The following is a 25,195-nucleotide window of genomic DNA, read 5'->3' on the forward strand; positions in this document are numbered from 1 at the left end:
ATAGGTTAATTTCTTTTAGATTTAAACAAAGCACCTCCTAATTTGCTGAATTTTTTGAAAGTTCTATAACTTTGGGAGGGAAGAATCCCTCCATGCCTATGACAAAACCCATGCTTTCTGGTAAAGCAAAGGAAACACTGAGAATGTTTAACAGAATTTCTCTCTGTAGGGCATGAGAATACAGGAGATCTCCTCCCCACCCTGCTTTTCTATATTTTACAGGTTTTCAGTAAAGAGAAAGTGTTATTCTTATAATGAAAAGCTATATTTTAACAAATCTATATTATGAGTTAAAAAATCTCCATCTGCAGATTTATAAAATAACACAAAATTAAAGCATGAGGCTCCTTTGACTATGTTAAGTCCAAAAAAAAAAGTTATTGCTGATTTACATGGTTATGAGTCACTTTTTGATTTTCCAAGTTTTTTTATAATGGGCATTTAAAAAATATATAAATTTATTTTTGGCTGCGTTGGGTCTTTGTTTCTGAGCTCGGGCTTTCTCCAGCTGCGGTGAGCGGGGGCTACTCTTCTTTGCAGTGCGCGGGTTTCTTTTCATGCAGAGCACAGGCTCCAGGTGCACGGGCTTCAGTAGTTGCGGCTCATGGGCTCCAGAGTGCAGGATCAATAGTTGTGGCACATGGGCTTAGTTGCTCCGCGGCATGTGGGATCTTCCGGACCAGGGCTCGAACCCGTGTCCCCTGCATTGGCAGGAGGATTCTCAACCACAGCGCCACTAGAAAAGTGATAATGGGCATATTTTTTATAATTAGAAAAAATGCATTATATTAAAAGGGCAGTAATATTCATTGGGAAACTATAAGCAACATATATGCCCCTTGAAAGTTTCATGCACTTCATTAAAAACAGCCTAATGTAGTTTTGGCTACTCTAGGAATATGATTATGTTAAGTATATGTACACTATGAAAAAAATATTCTATTAATCCAGTAATTTAAAACATTCAATTTAGAGGCTTAATATCAGAGGATCACTTTAAATGTAGGTGTGTTAGAATAATTGCTTGACTTTGTACCTGGAAAATGCTAGTTGCTTCTGTACATCAAGTAAAACATTAACTTTTTGATTTTTTGCAGCAACAAGCATGAAAGCAGGCTACCAGCAATTTTGAGAGCTTGCAGAAACGGCTTGCAAGGAAAATGAAGTTCCCTATTTTCATAGCAGATGCATTCACATCAAAAGCATTTCGTGGGAATCCTGCTGCTGTTTGCTCCTAGAAAATGTAAGTAGTATTTTCTTTTGAAGTGCAGTGCCTCAAATCCTAGATTCCCGTAGAACCAAGTATGTGCTAAAAAAAAAAAAAAAAAAAAAAAAAATCAGACCCACCTATTTGTGTACCTCTCTGGTTTGTGTTTTTTGTCAAATGATATCAGCAGTGTTCATGTCTGGAAGTTGATTTTGACCAAATCATATGATGAGACTGCTTACACCTAGATGCTTAGGTCTAGAGAAATGAAGATTCATGTAAAGGAGAACTAGAGCCAATTAAAAAAAAAGTGGGGGGTATTTCCCTGGTGGTTTGGTGGTTGAGACTCCCCCCGCCCCCCGCCGCCCTGCCCCCCGCCAAAAAAAACCTCGAGCTCCCTGTAGCCTCTGTGTTTTCATTTAGTTAGCACCAAATGGGGAGGAGAATGAAATTAGATGAGTTTTATGTGACTGGACCTGGCTGATACTACATTTAGCTTAAAAGATTCTAGCTAGATTTTTTTTTTTTTTTTTCGGTACGCGGGCCTCTCACTGTTGTGGCCTCTCCCGTTGTGCAGCACAGGCTCCGGATGCGCAGGCTCAGCGGCCATGGCTCACGGGCCCAGCTGCTCCGCGGCATGTGGGATCTTCCCGGACCGGGGCACGAACCCGCGTCCCCTGAATCGGCAGGCAGACTCTCAACCACTGCGCCACCAGGGAAGCCCCTAGCTGGATATTTTTAACCATACCTATAGTTCAGACAATTAGAAATTCTTTTCAGGACCAAAGATGAGACATTTTGCAAGGAATTAAGTAATTCAGTATAAAGATAGAAGGAATTAAGCTCTAACATAGGGAGAACTCAGCTTACTGAAAGTCTCATTTTAAAATGGCTCTTTGGGCTTCCCTGGTGACTCAGTGGTTGAGAATCTGCCTGCTACTGCAGGGGACACGGGTTCGTGCCCCGGTCCGGGAAGATCCCACATGCCGCGGAGCGGCTGGGCCCGTGAGCAATGGCCGCTGGGCCTGCGCGTCCGGAGCCTGTGCTCCGCAACGGGAGAGGCCACAGCAGTGAGAGGCCGGAGTACCGCAAAAAAAAAAAAAAAAAAAAAAAAAAAAGTCTTATTAAATTGGGGCCTTTGAGTGCAAACATCAAGCTGGCTGCAGATTAAAATCACCTGAGTTGCTTTAAATATTCCTCTGCCCAACCAATCACAATAGAATCTCTGGGGGTGGGACCCAAGCAGCACTGTTTTTTAAAGCTCCCCAGGTGATTGTACTGTAAATCAAGATGGAGAATGGCTGAGGTTTTACTGAGACAGGTGAATATTGTTAATTGAGTCTGGTATACTTATTTTTTCCGTCAAATGGAGCAGCAAAATTGTGATCAAGAGTCCTCATTTTACCTTGGGCTTCCCTGGTAGAGCAGTGGTTAAGAATTCGCCTGCCAATTCGGGGACACGGGTTTGAGCCCTGCTCCAGGAAGATCCCACATGCCACGGAGCAACTAAGCCCGTGAGCCACAGCTACTGAGCCTGCGCTCTAGAGCCCACCTACCACAATTACTGAAGCCCGCGCGCCTAGAGCCAGTGCTCCGCAACAAGAGAAGACCCCACAAGAAGCCCACACACCGCAAAGAAGAGTAGCCCCCACTTGCTGCAACTAGAGAAAGCCCACCCGTAGCAGCGAAGACCCAACGCAGCCAAAAATAAATAAGTAAATAAATAAAACAAAACAGAGTCCTCATCTTACCTTGATGATGCATTCACCATGCAACCTTGCAGTTGGCATTTTCCAACCACAAAGTGCAGAAAGTAATAAAGTTATTAGGCTTTGTCAAGTAACACAAGAGCTTAGGAGAATTAGTGAGAGAATAACAGCCGGATTCTAAAACGTGAACTTTGTTTAGAAACAATATGGCAAACATAGCTTCACGTCAAGGACTTGTGAAATTGACTAAATCTGCTTGTCAAGAGTCTTAATATAGGTGCTTCCCTGGTGGCTCAGTGGTTAAGAATCCGCCTGCCAATGAAGGGGACACGGGTTCGAGCCCTGGTCCGGAAGATCCCACATGCCGCGGAGCAACTAAGCCCGTGTGCCACAACTACTGATCCTGCACTCTGGAGCCCATGAGCCACAACTACTGAAGCCCGTGCACCTGGGGCCTGTGCTCTGCAACAAGAGAAGCCACTGCAGTGAGAAGCCCGAGCACCACAACGAAGAACAGCCCCCGCTTGCGCAACTAGAGAAAGCCCACATGCAGCAACGAAGCCCAATGCAGCCAAAAATAAAATTAAATTAAAAAATTTAAAAAAGAGTCTTAATATATTTGCCCCATGTCCCCATGTAATATTCTTTTTTTTTTTTTTTTTTTTTTTTTTTTTTTTTTTTTTTTTTTTGTGGTACGCTGGCCTCTCACTGTTGTGGCCTCTCCCATTGCGGAGCACAGGCTCCGGACGCGCAGGCTCAGCGGCCATGGCTCACGGGCCCAGCCGCTCTGCGGCATGTGGGATCTTCCCGGACCGGGACACGAACCCGTGTTCCCTGCATTGGCAGGCGGACTCTCAACCACTGCGCCACCAGGGAAGCCCCCCATGTAATATTCCTGAAGAGTTTTGGAAAAGTTTTGAGTGATTTATGTTCTCAGTTTCACCAGATGGCAAGAATCAGTATTATTCCTCAATTTACTCCTTTTTACCTCCAGTACAGTCACTAAACTCCAGACTTAAGATCTCTCTCTCCCCTCTCTATCTCTCCATTAAAATATATTTTGCATGTTATTTATATATTTGGAAAAGCTAGGAAATAAAAATTTAGACAAAAAACAGCATAGTTAAAAGCAATATGCTTTAGTACTGAAGGAAGGAAGAAAAAGAAGATGAAGTCTGTGATCCGTCTGGGAACACTTTCTGCAGAGTCTCTCAATTCCCTTCTGTGCCTTAGACCTGTGAGACCAGGCTAATTTGATGGCCTGTCAGGGACAACCGAATAGGTATCTAAAGACTAGTTTGCTAGTTTTCTATCCTGTGGACACAAGAGTCCTCTCCCGGAGGCTAATTTAGCACTTTCCCCAATGCATAATCAATAAAAATTATAATGGAAGTGTAAACTGTTGTTTCCACCCTTGGATTCTTTTACACATGGCTGGAGATAGTGGACACCTGAAACACCTAGAGAGAACACAAGTGAACTCAGGAAAAATCATAGATAAGTGCTAAACCTTATAATGCTGACCACAACTTGGTAGGTGTTCAGCCTGTCATTACATAGTCTACAAATATTTGTTGACATCTACCGTGAGCCAGGCTCCAGGGTAGGGACGGGAGGTATAGAGATCAGTAAGTTTGCCTGTCCTTGAGGTGCTCAGAGTCTAGCAGGGGAAATATACTTTTAAACCTGATCATTATCCCATAGTTACCACAGAGGCTGAAAGACCAGTTACCAGGTACCATGGGGACTCATGCCAGGTCCCATGGGGATGCAGAGCATGGAACAACACTGGATTTTTTTTTTTTTTTTTTTTTTTTTTTTGCAGTATGCTGGCCTCTCACTGTTGTGGCCTCTCCCGTTGCGGAGCACAGGCTCTGGAAGCGCAGGCTCAGTGGCCATGGCTCACGGGCCTAGCCACTCCGTGGCATGTGGGATCTTCCCAGACTGGGGCATGAACCCATGTCACCTGCATCGGCAGGCGGACTCTCAACCACTGCGCCAACAGGGAAGCCCAACACTGGATTTTTATCGGGGAAAAAATGCTTCAGATTTTAAGTGCAGGACTGCAAAGGAATTTTCTTTTTCATTTTGTTTTGTTTAAAATTATTTAAAATTTGACTGAGATGAGACTAACTATAGAAAAACTTGGTGGACAGACTAAAGACTAGATAATTGTACTTTGAGCTTTTTAAATACTTGATAAGAGACCGCTGGAGGAAAAAATTCTGGGTAACAACATTCCCAGAGCTTCTAGAATATTCTAAAGTTTTGTTTTCCTTTCTAGACAAGTCCATTTTAAAAATTTTCACATGAGGAACTTATAACACTGTACATTAGGTGAAAGCAAAAACAGATTAAGGGCTAAATGGAACATGAAACAGATATTTGAAAAAAAAATTTTTAATTAAAAAAAATCGATGGTTTTCTCAAATGCCTGACAATTTTACAATAAAAATGATGTAGAGACATGGAAAATGTATAGAAACAATATTTTAAAAAGTGAAATAGATACATTACAATTACAGCGGTGTAAAAACTATAGGAACTCCCGACCAACTATTGGAATAGGTCAGAGGGCTGTGGTAGTGAAAAGGGGTGGTACTTTGTTTATTTTTCTGTAAACCAACTTTACTATTTAGTGAAAATAACATATCAACAGAGGTAGGGAGCCATATTTATTCTCCTTCATATTCTAACAAAGCCTTAAGGTTTTTGTTTTTGTTGTCATTTTGTGTGTGTGTGTGTGTGTGTATGTGTGTGTGTATGTATTTGTGTGTTTTTAGGGCAGGGCTTCTCAATAGCAGTGTTATTTTGGACTGGAAAGTTCTTTATTGTGTGAGGCCGTCATGTGCATTGTAAAATGTTGGGCAGATCCTGGGCTTTGACCCACTAGATGACAGTAGTCTCTTCTTCTCCCCCAAACATGACCATCAAAAATCACCCCCAGTTGAAAACCATTGTTTCAGAAGGTACCTTCTCTAAAGAGAGGCTTATTCTGGAGTTTTCCTGTTTAAATTATCCGTAAAAACAACTTCATTGTGTGCCCAGTGTATTTATTTACCCCGATTCAACTGGCCTTTAGCTGTCTACCATAAGCTGGGCACTGTGCTAGGATCAAACGTAATATTCATATATGTGTGTTTCTATTCTTTTAAACACTACTAATCATTTCCAGTGACAGCAAGGATAGGCTTCACACTTTTTTTTTTTAAGTTTTTATTGAGTCTGTTACAATATTGCTTCTGTTTTGTTTTGGTTTTTTGGGCCCTGAGGCATGTGGGAATCTTAGCTCCCCAACCAGGGATTGAACCCACACCCCCTGCTTTGGAAGGTGACCTCTTAACCACTGGACTGCGAGAAGTCCCTGGCTTCACACTTTTAAAGAGGAATGCTTAGTTTTAGTTCCTAAAGTACTTGCTGTTCTGGTTTTTCTGGTTAAATTTAGGGATGACCCAAAGCCCCTTTTACAGCTTGGTGGGTTATATATTTAAAGAAAAACAGGTATATAGCAATGCTGTGTTCAATCCATGCTTTAACTCATGTGCAGTGGCCATTTCCAAACTTGCTGCCCTTCCTTAGAGAGAGGATCACTGGCTCAGTGTGACCACACTGGGTCAGAGGCTCCTGGGGTTTCTAGAGGGTTACAACCTCATATCTCATTTTTATGCCCAGAAAAATGATGCAAAGTGCAGAGAAGATTTTTCTAGGACAGTGAAATGTTTTCCTTTACCAAGTATTTGAGAGAAGAGAGCAACGCAAAGGAAGAGGAAATGTTAATGTGGGAATTTCTGCTTCCCAAGTATCCTCACTGGCTTCTAGAACATAACTGTCAGCTTTGAGGGCAGTGACTTCAGCCAAGTTCAGCCAGATACATACTGTGCTAATTTCTTTTCATATATTATTTCATTTCACCCTCACAACCACTCTATGAGTAGGTCTTATTATTATTATCCCCATTTTACAGATGAGAAAACAGCAGAAGAAGGTTAAATGGCTGACTTCAGAATCCCACCCCAGGTCTGCCTGACTGCAGTGCCCATGCTTTTAACCCACTGTACTCAATACTAGACTAAATGTCTTCCCCTTTTATGTGCTCCCATGGTACCCCTTCCCAGTTGATAAATCACTCTTGTAATTCATTCAATGCCTGTCTCTCTCACTACTACTGTACACTCCATGAGATCTTAATCTATTCTGACTTGTTCCAGCACAAGGCCTAGCACATGGGAGGCACTAAATAGATACCTGTTGAGTGAAAGTGAAAATATTATAATCAGTGATATTATGGCAAAATCTCCTTTTAAGAGTTCTAGTTAGCCAACAATTATTCATCTTTTGTTCTCATTGGTAGGGTGGGGTGGGCAGGGTATGCAAAGTGAGTATGTGCTTTGGGTTCTGTGATGGAGCTGGAGAGACTAAGCATCCATAAGATCCATTAGAAGCAACTGAAGATGGCCTGGAGTTTGAGTGCTGCATTGTGTGGACATAACTTTACAATCGGAAATCCAAGTGCCTCGAAAGGAATCTCCCATTTCTAGGTGATTTAGAACTTTCTACATCCAAGTGCTTTTCCATTGCTGGAAGGAAAGCAGAGGGACAAATGAACGGAGCAGGACTGTCCTGTTTAGGCTGTTATATTTCTAAATTGCCACAAGATGGGAGTATCTGATTTTCTGATCATTAATCTTTCGCGGGCCATATAGTGATGGAATCTCAGTGTCCCAATGCAGTACATTGGAAGGCAGAAAAACAAACATGGCTCTAATTTTGCAGCTATAAGCTTGACTCATGTGAAATTGGCAAAAGGAAATGGATATTAAAGCAAGAGAACTAAAATTATCGGGTTGGTTTGAAACTATTATGTGTTACATTTAAAAATAAGCTTGTATTTGCAGCCAGTTAAGCCGACTGTGCTTTTTTCCCCATGGGGGCCCTGTGCGCAGCGGCTGCAAACAGCAGCCTCCTCGGTACTGTATGCAGCCTGTTGCCTGTATGGGTTGCCCTAAGGGACCTTGGAGACAGCCCTTTCCAGTGGACATTAATGACTGGCATGCTGTCCCCAATCTAGGCTCCAGACAGGTATGCGTGGTGCCTTTGGAAAGCCCCAAGGCACAGTGGCCGGGGTCCACATTGGCCAGGTCATAATGTCCATCTGCACCAAGCTGCAGAACAAGGAGCATGTGATTGAGGCCCTCCGCAGGGCCAAGTTCAAGTTCCCAGGCCGCCAGAAGATCCACATCTCCAAGAAGTGGGGATTTACTAAGTTTAATGCAGATGAATTTGAAAACATGGTTGCAGAAAAGCGGCTCATCCCAGATGGCTGTGGGGTCAAGTACATCCCTAATCATGGCCCCCTGGACAAATGGCAGGCCCTGCACTTGTGAGAGCCTTGGCGCTGCCCCCCCCCATGCCCACCAATAAACCCTACTTTCTTGTCCTTGTCAAAAACTAACTAAATAAATAAATAATAAAAATAAGCTTGTAGTGTAAAATGGAAACATTACTGGAACCAAAATTCAGTATTTTGAATGAATGTAGTCTCATTCTTCTTTTCCTAAAGCTCTCTAAGTTGAAGCAATATTGATCTTCTCGTGATTCACCATTATTTTGATCTTTGGTTCCAGTGTAGAAATTCAGCCACATGTGGTGCACATAGAGGGCTGCTACTATCATACTTTCTACATTGTCTCTGGCCCCTCAGGCAAATAGCAGGTGCATTTTCAGTGTTCTGGGGCAGAAATTGTACTTATAGAAATTTAAATTGTAATTGGTGAAATATACCAAAGCAGAGAAGATTAAAGAGTTGATGGTCAGTGTAGTGTGTGTTTTAGCTGATGTGCAAAAAAGCCCATTTGCAAAGGAATCTATTACCAGTAGATGGTGAGCTTGGCTACAATGTGAAATGCTTTAATACTTTTAGAGACTCTGGTCCTAAAGATCAAGGGAAGCAATAGGCAAAGAAAGGAGGGACAAGGATAGGGAGTTTGGCCAGGTCAGATACAGGAAGGACTGGCAGGCCCTGCAGGTTCCTGCAGTCAAGGAGGCAAATCCAGGCTTTTTTTCATCAACCCTTCAATCACCTTTGAGGCCTGTGACTGCGGACTCAGCCCTGGGGAATTAAATGGCTCTGAGTTTCTCTCAGGTGTTATATGCACTGGCAGGTGGGCCAGTTTCCATGGAGAACCTTCAACAGGCCACTGTGAAGCGCTTGAGTTCACTTCTGAGCATTGTTGCCTTGCTGGCCTCAGCAGCACCAAACCCCCTCCTCTACTCAGGTGGGACTTCTCACTCCCCAGGCCCACAGGTGCCCAGAGGTGTGACATGTGTTCATTCCACTTCATTCCTACCATCCGAATTCTCCTTACCTTAGCTTACAGAATCCTAGAGTGTCAAAGATTTAACAGAAGGAGAAAGAAGTGAGGTCAAGTGATTTGCCCAAGAAGCGTCCCCAGTACAAAGCTTTTTGCCCACATTTTCCTGTTCAACTCACCAAAATCTTCCCTTTTTCTAGGTCCACATCAAGTCTTCACCTTTAAAGTCCTAGAGTACTTAATGTCAAAACCCATTGCTGATTTCTGTATCTATCTTGACTCCTCCACTGAGAGGCTCAGGCCCTTGACCACAGGACCATACCTTATACACCAGGGCTCCCCAGACTTTAATGTGCTCACGGATCACCTGGTTTCTGGTTAAGATGGAGATTCTGATTCAGAAGGTCTGGGGCAGGGCCTGAGACTCTCCATTTCTAACACATTCCCTTGGGAATGGTGCTGATGCTGGTGGCCTAGCATGGCACTCAGTGATTGATTCTGCTTGCAGGAGTCCATTTTATCTGATAGACATTGGTTTTCTTGCCTGCAACCTGTTAAAGGGATAATAATAATTTCCTTGTTATGGGGAGGCAGTGCAGTGTGGCAGGTTAAAGCACTGGCTTTGAATCACTCAGAAAGGTAACATTTATCAAGTACTTACTATGCATCAGGCACTGTGATGAGCACTTTATATGCATTATTGGATTAAATCTTTTGAAAGAAAAGTGTTAAGTAAAAAACAAACAGAAAAACCCATTGTGTTATTTTTTTCAGAAAATAAGTATCTATGTCTTACGTGATTTCTCTTTCTGTAGGACTACAGAGCCTCTACAGATTTTTAATACAGAGCTCCTTTCAGAAAAGCTTAGTAAGTCTCCTGTTAGGATTTTTACATCAGCTGATAGTTTTAAAATCATGACTGATTTTTCACAGCTGCTGTTTTATGCCTTTTTTTCAATACAGAAACTTTAATAGGTAAACATATCTGTAATGTTATATGAGTATATGGAAAGTGTTTCAAAAGAATTTGAATCAACTAAAAGACAAGGGTGTTTAACTTGCATAACTCAGATAAGTGAATTATGAATTTATTAGAATAAAGTATAATTCTTATTTCTGGGTTTCAGCAGCTCAAGAATAGTAAGTTTTGCCAAAGTAAGAATGCATTTGTCTTGAGATTTCTTTTTTTTAAATAAATTTTTATTGGAGTATAGTTAATTCTTGAGATTTCTTTAGAATTCAGAATCTAAGTAGTGATCATTTTGTTGATTAAAAAAATTGCTTTTCATTCTCAAAAAGAAAATTCATGCTTCAGCCCATTTTTTTCCCTTGAGTTAAGAGGAATGTGTGTATGTGTGTGTATGCATGTATATGTATGTATGTGTCTTCACAGTAACCCTTTGACCTAAGTACCATTATTCCCACTTTAAAGGCATAGAAGCTGAGGCTTCAGGAGGTGAAATGACTTGCCCACTCTTGCACTGTTTCTAGGAGCTGACCCAGGATACAAAGCTAATTATGTCTGTTTCCAAAGCCCACTTTAAAAAAATTATTTTATTTTGAAAAATTAAAAAACTTAAGAAAAATTTCAAGAATGAACATCTATATACTTTTCCTCTAGATTCACTGGTTCTTACCATTTGCAAAGCCCACATTCTTAATCACTCTACCATTTATTAGGTGTATTGTGTTCTTAGGATATTACACAAACTTTCTGTATTTAATTTGTTTATGTGTAAGTGGATAAAAATATCTATATTGAGGGTTTTTAAAATGAAGGTTAACTGGATAATTATTCTCTTAGCAAATATTTATTGACCTCCTTCCATCCCAGGATGAATAAAAGCATTGTTCTAAACCAGGACAAAGCAAAGTAGCAAAGTTGGTACTCTCATAGAGCCAGAGTCAGAGGTGGGGGGAACAGACATTAAAAGGACATAGCAAGTAATTTCAGGTGGTCTAAGCACTGGGGAAGAGACAGAGCAGTCTGGAAGGCTTTCTGGAGGAGGTGACCTTTGGCCTGAGGCTTGACTCATGAAAGAGAGTGAACTGTGCATAAATGGGGGCAGAGTGGTCCAGCCTGCTCAGAGTGGGCACCTAACATCTCTTCATCCAACAGGAAAGAGAGATTGTAGAGTTTGCAGAAATTATTTTTAGAAGAGAACACATGCTCTCAGATAGACTAGATAATAATCTGACAAAGGATAGCTCAGGCTGGTAGGTTTTCAGAATTTGTTCTAGCTTTTAACCTCCACAGCTCTTCACATGGTTGCATGCATGGATTTCTGACAAACCATCTTTATAAAAGTGCCTTGAATTCCTTGGTGATTTTTCCTTTTAGGCATATAACTTTTAATATTAATAAACTGTTATTTACTAGTGGCAGTTGCTGTCCAAGGAAGTCAGATTTTTGTTTCTGGAGTCTCAATAACCTTTTGTTTCTAATTTAGAAATTGGATGAAGACATGCATCAGAAAATTGCAAAGGAAATGAATCTCTCTGAAACTGCTTTTATCCAAAAACTACACCCGACTGACAACTTTACGCAAAGTAAATACGTTGTGTTTTTTTTTTTTTTTTAACCATTCCTGAATGGTACAAGAAGCTGCTTTTCCAGTGGGGGAATGATAGTTAAGGGAAATGTCCATTTACTATTTGCATGCAGATAGGAGGGAGAGGGGGAGCTTCTAATCTGGTTTTCATTTCATCTGGGGGAGCAGGTGTTGGTGAATTTGAGTGTTTCAGCTCCAGATCTAGTACTGGGGGGCCCTAGGAGGCTTGCCTAGACTTTGCTCCTCCTTTCACAACATGTTTCAGTGATAAATCATGCTAATGAAATATTTAGAAAAGAATAAGAAAATGAAAAGTTTACTACCCCCTTGTATGGGAATGATCTTGTCTCTCTTTGGTTTTTTCTCCTCTGAAGGTTCCTGCTTTGGATTAAGGTGGTTTACACCAGTGAGTGAGGTTCCTCTCTGTGGCCACGCTACCCTGGCTTCTGCAGCTGTTCTGTTTCACAAAATAAGTAACGTGATTTTCTTTTATGAACTTACCATTTAGCAAATAACAAATATTTTTTAAAACTCTCACACATTCTTTCCTGTGAACCAAAGTGACTGGTATAAAGACATTGCAAAGTTTATTTCATGTGGTTTATTATGCAGAAACAAAACCAGCAAGCTTCTATAACACTTTGATCTTTCAGAGAATGTGCCATGCATGTTGGAAAGCCATGGTCATTGTTTCCTGGAATGCCATTTTCTTCTAAATAGGAGCTCTCTGGTCTCTGTGACAAACACAGGAGCAGAGCTTTCAAGGCAGAATAGTTGTCTAACATGATATGATATTGGGGAACCAAAAGGACATAACTTTGCACCGAATATGTCCCCACCCACATTGAAATACATTTTACAGTAAGAGCTTTTTTACTCTGAATTTTTTTTTTTTTTTTTTTGCGTTATGTGGGCCTGTCACTGCTGTGGCTGGCCTCTCCTGTTGTGGAGCACAGGCTCCGGACGTGCAGGCTCAGCGGCCATGGCTCACGGCCCCAGCCGCTCCGCGGCATGTGGGATCTTCCTGGACCGGGGCACGAACCCGTGTTCCCTGCATCGGCAGGCGGACTCTCAACCACTGCGCCACCAGGGAAGCCCTACTCTGAATTTTAAATATTAATGAGCCCCAGCTGTATACATTTACCCTGTGAAGAGAGGATGCAGCACCTTAATCCTACCTGTTTCCATCTCAGCTACACTTAGTATAAGAGATAAAGATCAGGGCTTTGTGGGAATGGGGCAAAGAGATGCCTGGAAATGTCCTAAAAGTGGAGATGGAAGCAGCCATGAATAAGTATAGACAACAAACAAAATTAAACAAGGAAATAAACACGATGATATGACAGAGGGGTAACTGTGGGGAGTAGGGTGTTGGAAAAAGAAGTTCTCTGGGGGTGTAACTTAGATGGGGATGATAAGGGAAGGTGTTATTAGGTCAAGTTTGCCCAGGAAGCAGGCTCTGAGACACACTGGCATGCCAGAAGAATTGGGGGCAGTGTTCTTGAGATCAGTATTGTTAAGGGAGTAAAGAAAGCAGAATTGAACACAAGGAGAAGTTGAACTGCAAAGTGGTAGCACCAAAGAAAGGCCTGATAGTCCTCCACAGGGTGGGCCTAAGGTTCGATGAGAAAATGCTTTGTAAATAATGATGTCTTACACCAATTATAATGAGAAGAATTAAACTTTGGGTTTCAGAATGTAAATTTTATTCTGTGAAAGTTAATCAGCAATGCTGAATTTCCTCACCTTTGAGATATGGTTAAGTATTACAGAAATGTTAGGGAAGAGAAAAGAATTAGGTCATAAATCTTTGTTTTCACTAAAAATGTTACCCACACTGAGATAAGTGGCCCAAGTTGTATCAGTAACATGAAGGGATATTATATCAGGTTTGGTGATCTAATCTTTAAATCAAGATGTTAGTATAGTTTGGTTTGTTTATGGTAAGCTTGATTTGTTCATCTCAGACTGTTGTACATAACCTGTATGTTCTATTTGTCATCCCTTTGGCTTATCTTAAACTAGTAGAGTTTATAACTCTATAGTATTATAGGGGGATAGTTAAAAATCTGCATTAGAAAACATTATAGCATCCCTATGAGCTATGTTTAATTATTACCCCCAGTTTATTGGTAAAATGAAATTAGTATAGTTTTAATTATTACCCCATTTTATTAATGAGGAAATTGAGGTTTAAGGAGATTAAATAATTTTTTCAAGGGCACAGCATGATGCCAAGTCCAATCAGTTATGTTCTTGGTTCTCAAATTAGAATCCATTGAGAGTTTTCTCCACTTAGGACCCCAGTAACCCAAACCTGGGACCCCTTTACTGGAAAGGACAACACTGCAAGAGAATCTAAGACTACATAACAGTGATCAAAACAGACATGCAGGGCTTCCCTGGTGGCGCAGTGGTTGAGAATCCACCTGCCGATGCAGGGGACACGGGTTCGTGCGCCGGTCCAGAAAGATCCCACATGCCGCGGAGCGGCTGGGCCCGTGAGCCATGGCCGCTGAGCCTGCGCGTCTGGAGCCTGTGCTCCGCAACGGGAGAGGCCACAGCAGTGAGAGGCCTGTGTACCACACACACAAAAAAACAAAACAAACAAAAAAACAGACATGCAACTATATAACAATGTTTATTTTGCTATTTCTTGATTCCTTTCAAAAAGTTTTCTAGTTGACAAAATAGAATTCTTTTTTTGGCCAGAAAACATGAATAGCACCCTAACCTTTGTCACTCTGAGTGGGGAACTAAAGGCCAGAAGAGAAGAGGATGGTATCGTCCTGGACCTGCCTCTTTATCCAGCCCATCCCCAGGTCAGATCTTTTTAATTTTTTTTTTCTTTTGGCCGCCCTGCACGGCTTATGGGATGTTAAGTCCCCGACCAGGGATTGAACCAGGCCCTCGGCAGTGAGAGCATGGAGTCCTAACCACTGGACTGCCAGTGAATTCCCAGCTCTTTTTAGTTATTGCCGTAAACTGACAGCTTTCCTGTTTGACAATAGTTTTGTCTTTTTTCCCAATTTAGGACTTCCGTGAAGTGGAGGAATTGATAAAGGTTGGTGAAAAGAATCAAACTTGAGCCGTGTGACATGATCATCTGTTATCGTTTGAACAAAAATTCGGTACTATTTGATCTCAACAGATAGGCCTTCTACCAGTACAAGTGTTCCATTCTAAGCTTGGTTGAATACTGCACTGTGCATTTGAGATTTCAATTTTTTTTTTTTCTTGTGGTTCGCGGGCCTCTCACTGCTGTGGCCTCTCCCGTTGCAGAACACAGGCTCCGGATGCGCAGGCTCAGCAGCCATGGCTCACGGGCCCAGCCGCTCCGCGGCATGTGGGATCCTCCCGGACCGGGGCATGAACCCGTGTCCCCTGCATTGGCAGGGGGACTCTCAACCACTGCGCCACCAGGGAAGCCCCGATATTTGAATTTTAATATTGAATCTAGGGACTTCTCTGGTGGTCCAATGGTAAAGAATCCACCTTACAATGCAGGGGATGGGTGTTTGATCCCTGGTTAGGAAACAAAGATCCCACATGCCTCGGGGCAACTAAGCCTGTGCGCCTCACCGATACAGCCCGTGTGCCTCACCGATAGAGCCGTTGTGCGCAAACTACAGACCCCAAGAGCCACAACTAGAAAGAGAAAACCCACACGCCACAACTAGAGAGAAGCTCGTGTGCCACAACTAAAGAGAAGCCCTTGCGCCCCAACAAAGACCCGACACAGCCAGAAAAAAAAAAGAAAAAGAAAAATAATAATAATATTGAATCTATTTAGTGAGAAGGTTGACCAGTTTTCCCTGACTCTTCATTGTCCGATTAGCCTCCATGGAAAGGTGGGGGAGGGGAGACTATCATGTGGCAGGCTGAGAGTGAAAGAAAAGAGTGGAAACTGCCTGGCAGCTGTCGGTGTCCTGATGTCTTTAGTGGAGAATACGCCTGAGATGACAGGGCTGTGCTTTGATGGAAGAGAGCAGGAAAGCATGGGAACCTCTATAGAGAAGACAAGATACATAGACTGGCCTCCTCAAGGGGTCTGTGTGGGGATGGGGCTTGATGATGATGATGCTGATGATGGTGATGATGACAATGAACCTTTCTGAGAGTCTCCCCTGTGCAGTGCCGCGCACTAAGTGTTTTAATGTATTATCTCATTTAATTCTCACTGTCACCCAGTGCAGCAGGCACTACAGTTGTCGCCAGAGATTCCAGAAGGCCAGAGCAGCCCTGGATGGCCAGGTGCTTAGTTTGTAGAGCAGGAAGGGCCCAGGTCAGGACCAGGCCAAGGGCAGCCATGAGAAAAAAATGATTCTGTAAAATGGCATATAATGGTATTTCTCAGTGAATTTTCTACTCAGCCTTTATAATCTCTTTAGTGTTTTGCTTTAAGTTTTCAGAGTATAAGCAAGTATCATGGATTCTGATTTTACACTCAGCTCTACCTAGGGCTTGAGTTTTGGGAGACAAGCCAAATTAATAAATATAATAATATATATATAATATAATATATTATATTGTATATTAATATATTATATATATAATATATATTTATATATATTATATATATAATATATATTTATATATATTATATATATAATATATATAAATATGTATTATAAATATATATATTAATATATATTATATATATTATATATATTATATATAATATATTAATATATTATATATATTATATATAATATATATTATATATAATATATTATATATAATATAATAAAAATACTTTAAACATATTGGCAAGAAAATGGAAAATATTCACAGTGGTAGACCTTGTTCGTGGTAGAAAGAGCTTAACCTGATCTAAGCCTCAGGGTCGGCATTTGTAAAATGAGGATGATGAAGGGTTATTTATTGTGAGTATTGTCATTTTGTGTTCCTAGAAACTAGCAATAATATTCTCAGCTGAGAGTTAAACTTTCAAATTGACATAAGAATCCATGCAGGGAAGGGCTGGATGACCCTTCAGAGGGACTGAGAGGCCCCGGAGAGCATATGGGATCGGGCTGTAGGAGTTCCCGTTTCTGCGGGGGGACGTTGGTCAGCAGTGGTCACAGAGGCAGGCATTCCAGGCATCACCCACGGCAGAGGGAGTCTTGGCCATAGGACCTAGAACACCTCAGTCCCTAAAGAAGTTTAGAGAACCTGAAGCCACCTCGTGACAACCAGACAACTACCATGTAACTCTTGTCTGTTCTGCCGGCAGCTGGTGGTGGTGCCACAGGACGACTCGGAGGGGCTTTTGTCCTCTCATAATCTCCCTCAGTACCCCAAGCCAGCAAAGACAAGACAAACATACAGTGTCTTAGATATGAGTGAGGCTATGTGCAGCCCAGTAGAGGGTGAATCAAGGTATCTCTAGAAAATGTTGCTACGTTCTTGATCTGTAGCATACAGTCTGTGTGAGAACAGTGAGCTTGCCAAGCAGAGCAGCATTGAGGCAAGTGCCCTAGTCCCCACTTCCAGTCAGACTGCTGGCCCTGAGTCCTTCCCATGTGGAAGCTTCTAGTTACTGCTGCAGGAACTCTACGTATTATTTCATTTAATCCTCACAACAGCTCCAAGAGGCAGGCATGAAGCCCCCACCTCTGCAGATAGTAGACAGTAATAATTCAGAGCTTTGACTCCAGGGCCCCTCAGACCTGGGTCAAGGTGTGTGTGTGTGTGTGTGTGTGTGTGTGTGTGTGTGTGTGTGACCTTGGGCCTCTCTGAATCTTCTTATCTGTGGGGAAAATACCCACTTGAAGGAGCTGTGTGTTGAGGCACGTAGTAACGTGTGAACAACGCCTATCTTTGGCTAAACTCAGAGAGTGAACTCAACCCTCATCAAGGTCTCTGGCTGCCAGGAAACTGGCCTTCTTGAGCAATGCCTTGAGTCCCAAAACTGACCTGAAACTCCTGGGATTGGAGATGTTGGGTGTGCCTGGCACAGAGCAGACGCTCATGAGAGGTTGCTCTCCAAACATGGGTCAAATTCATAAATTCCTGAGGAGGTTTTGGTCTGTCTCCATAGACTGCCATAGGTGACACACTGGTTCAGGACATCCGCTATTCCCCAGATACCCGAAAGCTCCTGGTCCGGCTCAGTGATACTTACAACAGGTAAACAAGATTTTTGGCTTTGTCAGCACCCTGGGGAAGGCCAAGCACCCAGATTTATAGCTCTGACTTGATCTGGCTGTGCCATGTTCCATCAAACCATGATTTACACAGCCAGAGAGTTTTGTTCCCCTCCTGGTGAGCCATTTGGCAAGCTGCATCCTGGCCTTCTTTACGGAGTGTGGGTAGTAGGTAGTCTATTGAATGGCTTTGTCCTGATCCATCCCGTTTATGAACAAGGTCATTTCTGGAGAGCCTGAAAGTGAACACACAGAATCTGCCGCAAGTGGAAAACACGGGGAAGGTGAAAGGACTCATTCTCACCATCAAGGGAGAGCCTGATGGGCAGACTCAAGCGTTTGACTTTTACTCCAGATATTTCACTCCATGGTTTGGTGTGGCTGAAGACCCCGTAACAGGTAATTTGACTGAGTCCTGAAGAGGGCTAAGCAGTGGAGAGGGAGGAGGATAGCAAGTAGCTGTTTATGTGCCCTCCACACGACCTTTCAGGTTGTTTGGTTTTTGAGATGCCTTTGTTTACCTGCCTCCCCCTCCCCCATCCCTTCACTGAAGTTTCATGTGAAAAACACAGAGTTAAGGAGGCAGTATAGCAGGATTAAACTAGTGTCAGACAGCCTGGGTTTGCATCCTAGCTTCCTAGCCGTTGACCTTGGGCAAATGACTTTTTTTTTAGATTTTTTTTGATGTGGACCATTTTTTTAAAAGTCTTTATTGAATTTGTTACAATATTGCTTCGATTTTTATGTTTTGGAGGTTTGTTTTTTTTTTTTTTGGCCACAAGGCCTGTGGGATCTTAGCTCCTCGACCGGGGATTGAACCCACACCCCCTGCACTGGAAGGCGAAGTCTGAACCACTGGACCACCGGGGAAGTCCCTGACTTAACTTTTTAAAGCTTTTGTTCCCTGGCTATAAAATATGTCATGTAAACACAACGCATGTTAAGTGCTCGACACAGTGCCTGGCACACGGTAAGTGCCCAATAGCTATTAGGTATTTTAATAATAACAAAACTGTCTCCCTGAGCCAACACTTCTAGAGCTGCCATTTGCAAAATCCAGTGGCCAATGTCCACTACATTCCCAAAGACTTTTTTCCTTTTCAGTGACCAGCCTGCATGATCATTGATCTAGATAAGATTTGGTTTTTGAAGGATCAAGCCCTGGACTGCTGGTGGGAAATTGGGACAGGCATGGTGGTTTTGTTTTTTCCTCCACTCCTCATTTCCCTGACCTGCCCACAAAGTGGGTGGGATGGGTTCAGGAACCTGGGTATTCAGGATCTTCTACCAGACAGAAGCAGAGGGATGAAATCAAAGATGGGCAAAAATGTGAAGCCTCATACTTTCCTCCTCCTTGAGAAGAATGGACTGAGCTGCAAAAGGGGGGATGCTGGATGGAGGAGGCTGGTGGATGGGATAGTGGCCAGGGTAAAAGGAGGCTGAGCAGAGACTGTGAGCCTCCTGTTCTGGTCATGGCAGGGGCTGGGATGGTTTCGGGACCTTGACTTAGTTACTCTGAGGAACAAAATATGTGAAATTCAAAGCTCAGCAAGCAAGTACTTTTAAAGACTCAGGAAAATGCCCAGCAACTGTTTGTCCAACTCAATCCTCCCCAGTAGAAAAGAAGTTCTGAGTGGACTTACACTTGCACAGCTGCTTCCCAAAGATTTTAATTACCACAGAGGGCAAGTTTTTCCCCCTGTAATAATGCTTTTCTAGAGTGGGAAGGGCAGCAATGACCAACCATTTCAGTTTGCTTGAGACTGAGGGACTTCTCAGCATACAGTATCTTCAGTGCTAAAACCGGGACAGTCTCAGGCATACTGGGATGCTTGGGCACCCTATGTGGACCTCCCATAACATTAGTAAGTTTTCCTGAAGGAGAGACCTTTTCCAAACCATCCTTTTTTCTCCCAAAGACTTTTCTGTCAGTTATTACTTTACATTTTGTTTCTTCATTTTAATATCTATTCTCTGATCTAAACCTAGTGCACAATCATATGAAAAAATACCTCACTAAAAGAAAGTTCTTCTGGCACCGAAAACCTGTGAAGGCTGACTTGGTGGGAAATACAGCCTTTTGTCAGAGTTCCCACCTTTTCTTTCATGTGTGTCCTAAGAGGAAGGAGATATTTTTCCCTTGAAAGATGTAGACAGATTTATGTGAATACCTTGATTCTACCATGGGCTGACAATGAACTGGTAGACAAGACAAGAATTAAAACCTACAGTTTAATTCAGCCTTCAGAAAGTATAAGACACAGTGGATACATCGTTTGGAGGAGTTAATCCGTAAATTCTACGTCTTCCTATCCTTAATTCCACACTTGGCTGTGGCCATGGCCAACGTAATGACTAAGTCATCTAAGGTTTAGTCAAACTGGATAGTTGATTGTTTATGAATTTAGCACAGAGTTGCCCCTGTTTTCTTTGGGATTGTACCATAACTTTTCACTTCTTTTAAGGGTCTGCACATACAGTTCTCAGCAGCTACTGGTCCCAGCAACTGGGGAAGAAAGCCATGCACGGTAGGACAGCTCTTTTTCAAATTTTAAAAAATTTGCTTAACTTGAAGCTAGTATTTCTTCTCATATGTACTATCCACTTGAAGATGTAATAAAATGTTAACTATCACCCACGTGAAAGCGAGAGGTTTCGAATTCCTTCCTCCTGAACCTTCTACTCAAAACATCCTCCACTCCAAACATCTTCCACCTCTGTCTCTCCCAACACAAGGACACACTTCTAATACAGTAAGTACCCAATAAATGTTTGTTGAATAAAGTTAACTAGTTGTATAACTTTGGCCCAGAAAGGTTATTTATAATGTGACAGGTGGAGACTGGATGATTATTACCAAGGTTCCTTACTGCCATTGCTAGTTATGAGATTAAATCAGACAAATTGCTTTGGAACCAAGTCTCCTAGTGATTTACATATTGCCTGAGGCAGATAAAATAAAGGCAGCCAGTGGAATTTACACAGCTAGTACTATGTGGCTAGTAGTCTGTATGTGGTACAGGCTACACAATCAAAGTGGGAGTTTGACTTTAAAGGATGGAGGTTCTTACTTAGTGGGATGGTTAAGTCTCTGTGACCCTGATTTGGGAATAGCATGGTGGCTGTTCTCTTTCTTTGGTGAGCCTAATTACTCCCCTAAACTTAGGAAGCCTGAGGCTGTGCCTCATGGTTGCCTGACAAGTATGGTTGCTTGCTAACCACAATAAGTAAAGAACTCCCTTTGTCCTATTCAGACCTCGGAAGGTGGGGCCTTTTCAGAAGGGCCAGGAGCACCCCTCTTTATCTTCTTAGACTTTTAGTCCTAGCCTCTGTCTTTTCACATGTGCTTGCCTTCTCCTAGACAGAGCCAGGGAGGATGCTATGGGTGGGGTATGTCGGGGCATTACAGGAAGTAATAGAGGAAGTGGCTCAGGAAGCGAAGCTGTAGAGCTGTGTATTTTGTGGATCAAATTGCATCTGTGGTCTCTCAGTCCTCAGCAGAGTGGGGTGGGCTGGGCAATACCATGCACAGATGAAGGAATGCATTCTATTTAAAAAAAATTTTAAGATTAATTGATTTTTATTAAGGTAACATTGATTTATAACATTATATAAGTGTCACATATACATTGTATTCCTGCTTCTATATCCCCTACAACATGCTCACCACCAAAAATTTATTTTCCATCTCTCACCGTACAGTTGATCCCCTTCACCCATTTTGATCTCCCCGCCCCTCCCTGACCCTTCGCCTCTGGCAACCACCCTCTGTTCTCTGTGTCTATGTATTTGTGTTTGGTTTGTTCATTTATTTTGTTTTTTGTTTGTTTGAAGGAATGTGTTCTTTAAACTGACCTGGGAGCATTCTAGAGCTTGTAATACGTGGTCTCTCACTATGTCCTGTCAATTAAAAAGGATGAAAATGATCTTAATTTGTGACTCGTTTTATGTTTTCTTTAGCCTTTCAGTGTTCCAGCCGGGGAGGAGAATTGAAGATTTCCCTGCGTCCTGATGGACGAGTTGACATCAAGGGAAGTGCTGCTCTTGTTTTAGAGGGCACGCTGACGGCCTAGACGCGCTTGTGCGTGATGCTGCAATCTTGACTTACTAAGTATTTTCTGTGTAGAAAGAAATGTAAGGGGCTGCTTTGAATAAAGTTTGCATAGTAGTCTACTTAATCCTCACCTTAGACATAGAACAACAAAGACATACTAATGGAAATTTAATAATGCTTCCTGACTAATTAACTAATGGAGTTTTGGCTCTACCTGTGAGTATATTTGAAATGTAAGTAACCAATAACGAAGAATAATGTTGTCACCTTTGATTATGAGCACCAATCACAAAATGAGGAACAAATTTATGAGGAGTAAGAGCAAACCGTTTAAACTTAGGTGTGAGTACCAGATAGACTATTTTGCAGCCATTGAAAAGACCCAATAACTATGAGTAAGTATAAAAAAAATTTCATGATACAATACCAAGAAAGAAAATCACAATAGAGTATAAACTGTTAGCAATGTTATACTGTGTCTGTGGAGAATACAAATTTATATGGACAAAGATGGATCATGAAGATAGAAAAGTGCAAAGAGTTCATGTGTGGAGGGTAAGATTGGAGTAATTGTAATGTACCTAAAAAGTTATTTTCTTCATTGGAATACATTCATGTTTAATAACTAAAAATCAGGACATGTAACTAAATAACTAAAAAGCCCAGAAATTTTTTAAAATGTATGTGTGATAGAGTGGTAGTAAAATTAAACATGAAAAGTAATATCTTGCCCCTTTCCAAGTTCTTTTTGGGGTGGGAATTCCCCTTGTTGTGGCTCCCATGTATTCTGCAAGTTAGGTGACCAGCTGGGATCTGAATTCCCAGCCCATGTGTCAGATCTACTGCTCAGCAATCTGATGTGGTTGGTAAAAAGCAATTTGCTGTCTCCTGTGTATAAGACACCAGGCTAGAAGCTGGTGGGGTGGAGAGCTGGGGGCCAGGCTGCAAAGGAGATTAGAGGTGAAGCTTATAGAGCTCTCAAGGGACTCTAACTGGGAAAACAAGGCTCATCCTTTCATGAAAAGATAATGAGCACTTGCACTGGTCTGTGATTAGGGTCTACATATGGCAGACACTGAATGCTATGGCATAGTCTAGGGAGTGTTGAAGGACAGGGCTTCGAAAGACTGGGGCATGAGCAAGACTTCAGAGATGAATGCACATGGCATGTCTGGGTTTTGTCTAGAGTTCCTACATCTTGGAAGTAGTTAGCTTCTATGGGGGCTGAGAGAAATAAAAGGAAGTAATTATTAAACTTACAATCCAGTTGAAGAGATAGCATGTAAACACAAGGATAGATAAATAATACTGTAAGCGGGCTTCCCTGGTGGTGCAGTGGTTGAGAGTTTGCCTGCCGATGCAGGGGACACGGGTTCATGCCCCGGTCTGGGAGGATCCCACGTGCCGCGGAGCGGCTGGGCCCGTGAGCCATGGCCGCTGAACCTGCGCGTCCAGAGCCTGTGCTCCGCAACGGGAGAGGCCACAACAGTGAGAGGCCTGTGTACCGCAGGAAAAAAAAAAAAAATACTGTAAGCTATTTTTATTGTTGTTTTTTAAACTATTAAAACCTATAGAAAGGACGTAGGAATCATGGCGATTGTGAGTCATCCTCAGGGTATGAGAAAGGGAGAACTATGGTTCTCCAGGTGTGGTCCCTAGACAAGCAGCATCTGCACCACCTGGGAGCTTGTTAGAAAAGCAAATTCTCAGGCCCCATCCCAGACCCACTGAATCAGAAGCTCTGGAGATGGAGACCAGAAATCTGATTTATAACAAGCCCTCCAGGTGATCCTGGTGTACACTTGAGAGCCACTAGTATTCAGCCACTATTTTCTTCTCTCCCAAGTGACAATTGCCTATGTAGCTCAATAACTAAATGTGCATTATCTCAGAATCTCCTTGACCATACCAATATACTTGCTGCTTAGTGCAGTTTTGGAGGAGCTGGGTTTTTTTTTTTTTCTCTTAGTTTTTCCAGTTCTGTTCAGCATAGAAAAATTAGCTGTGCTCAGGTGGGAGCTGTTCAGTAAAATGTTGGTAATATACAGATTACTTAATCAGCCATGATTTATTAATGATGAATTAATTACACCTGATTGTGCAGTTCTGCTAGCTAAATGGAGCTTTAAAGGAGTTATTTTATTAATCATCATGGTGCTAATTGCAGACACTTACAAAAGGATCACTAATTAAACATGCAACCATATGCAAAACAAGTTGGGCTGCTGAGACCTGCAAGAATAAGAAACCCTGATTTTTAGGGGAGCCAAAACATTTTATTTTATACAATATTAGGGAGTTGGCTTGGCAATGTTAATCATTCACTGCAAGTTAATACTGTAATCTTTCCCAGCAGGGATTGATCCCTATATCAAAAAGTGTATAGCACTCTAGTGAGATTCTAGTAAAGGGGAAGATCGTTCAAGCCTATTTTCTCTTTTATACACATGCAAAATGGCTTTTGCTGAACAGAGACCATTGATTGATGGGATGGGACTTACAGCAGAGACAGTCAAAACCACAAACCAGTCCTTCGTGTCAGAGAGCATCAGGTGAGTGCGAGACTGAACTCTTGGAGACCATGAACACCCTGTGTATTGAATCACAATAAGAGGAGTCACAGCCTTGTACTATTGGAACAGAGAAAGAAATGAGACTGTCCAGCTGAAGGGGCATCAGGTAAACTCAAGGATAGCTAAAGAATGGGAAAATTGTTTTCAATTTTTAGCTCAAGATAGATTAAAGCCATTTCCTGACTTCTTGTTGTTATGATTATTTGTTTGGAGTTATGCAGCATCATTGTGAATAGTCAAGGAGGTACTGGCCAACTTCCTCCAAGGAAGCCAAGGTGGCCAGGTGCTACCTCTCTCTGCACCTCAGGGGGCAGTCATGCTACTCGGGCTCCACCAAATCAGAAACCATCTCCTGGGAATGTGGATCCTGAACAAGGGAAGCAGTACTGTAGAGGTGGCTAGAGACCTACACTATAGAGATCCATACTATAGCTCATTCTAGCTTGTTCTAACATTATTAGCTGTTCCACCATTTACTCAATCAATCCCCTCAGTCTCCTATTTTTTTTATTTTTATTTTTGGCTACACCTCACGGCATGCAATATCTTATTTCCCTGACCAGGGGTCAAACCCGTGCCCCCTGCGTTGGAATCACAGAGTCTTAACCACTGGACCGCCAGGGAATTCCCCCTTCAGTCT

General features: G+C 42.2%; 2 protein-coding genes and 1 non-coding gene across 4 annotated transcripts in view; all 3 read left to right on the forward strand.

Moving 5' to 3' along the window:
* RUFY2 (RUN and FYVE domain containing 2) overlaps positions 1-1,178 on the forward strand; it is a 76,640-nt gene extending 75,462 nt beyond the window's left edge. Inside the window, exon 18 of the mRNA XM_067025483.1 lies at positions 1,098-1,178. Within this exon, the coding sequence (XP_066881584.1) occupies positions 1,098-1,109 (12 nt within the window). The 3' untranslated portion in view covers positions 1,110-1,178. The remainder of the gene's footprint in view (positions 1-1,097) is intronic.
* PBLD (phenazine biosynthesis like protein domain containing) lies at positions 1,161-22,096 on the forward strand. 2 transcript variants are annotated; one of them, XM_067025506.1, is made up of 10 exons: positions 1,161-1,230; positions 11,222-11,235; positions 11,678-11,777; positions 12,154-12,252; positions 14,492-14,601; positions 14,814-14,843; positions 17,823-17,911; positions 18,149-18,327; positions 20,394-20,456; positions 21,889-22,096. In XM_067025506.1, the coding sequence occupies exons 1-10, from the start codon at positions 1,161-1,163 to the stop codon at positions 21,999-22,001; spliced, it is 867 nt and encodes a 288-aa protein (XP_066881607.1). In that variant the 3' UTR covers positions 22,002-22,096. The 2 variants fall into 2 exon arrangements, with proteins under 2 accessions (XP_066881607.1, XP_058908700.1); XM_059052717.2 differs by lacking the exons at positions 1,161-1,230; positions 11,222-11,235 and adding an exon at positions 1,238-1,243.
* Positions 7,806-7,940, forward strand: LOC131751693 (small nucleolar RNA SNORA70). Its single transcript, XR_009334261.1, has one exon. It is a non-coding gene; the product is annotated as a small nucleolar RNA SNORA70 (small nucleolar RNA).
* Positions 22,097-25,195: the final 3,099 nt, after the last annotated feature.

The sequence above is a fragment of the Kogia breviceps genome, chromosome 2 (genome assembly GCF_026419965.1).
Source record: "Kogia breviceps isolate mKogBre1 chromosome 2, mKogBre1 haplotype 1, whole genome shotgun sequence".
NCBI classification, from domain to species: domain Eukaryota; kingdom Metazoa; phylum Chordata; class Mammalia; order Artiodactyla; family Physeteridae; genus Kogia; species Kogia breviceps.

Coding starts and splice junctions, on each gene's coding strand:
- PBLD (XM_067025506.1), top strand. CDS start 1,161: ATGAAGTTCCCTATTTTCATAGCAGATGCATTCACATCAAAAGCATTT. Junction 18,328..20,393: donor GGCTGAAGACCCCGTAACAG/GTAATTTGACTG, acceptor ACTTCTTTTAAG/GGTCTGCACATACAGTTCTC. Junction 20,457..21,888: donor GGGGAAGAAAGCCATGCACG/GTAGGACAGCTC, acceptor TGTTTTCTTTAG/CCTTTCAGTGTTCCAGCCGG.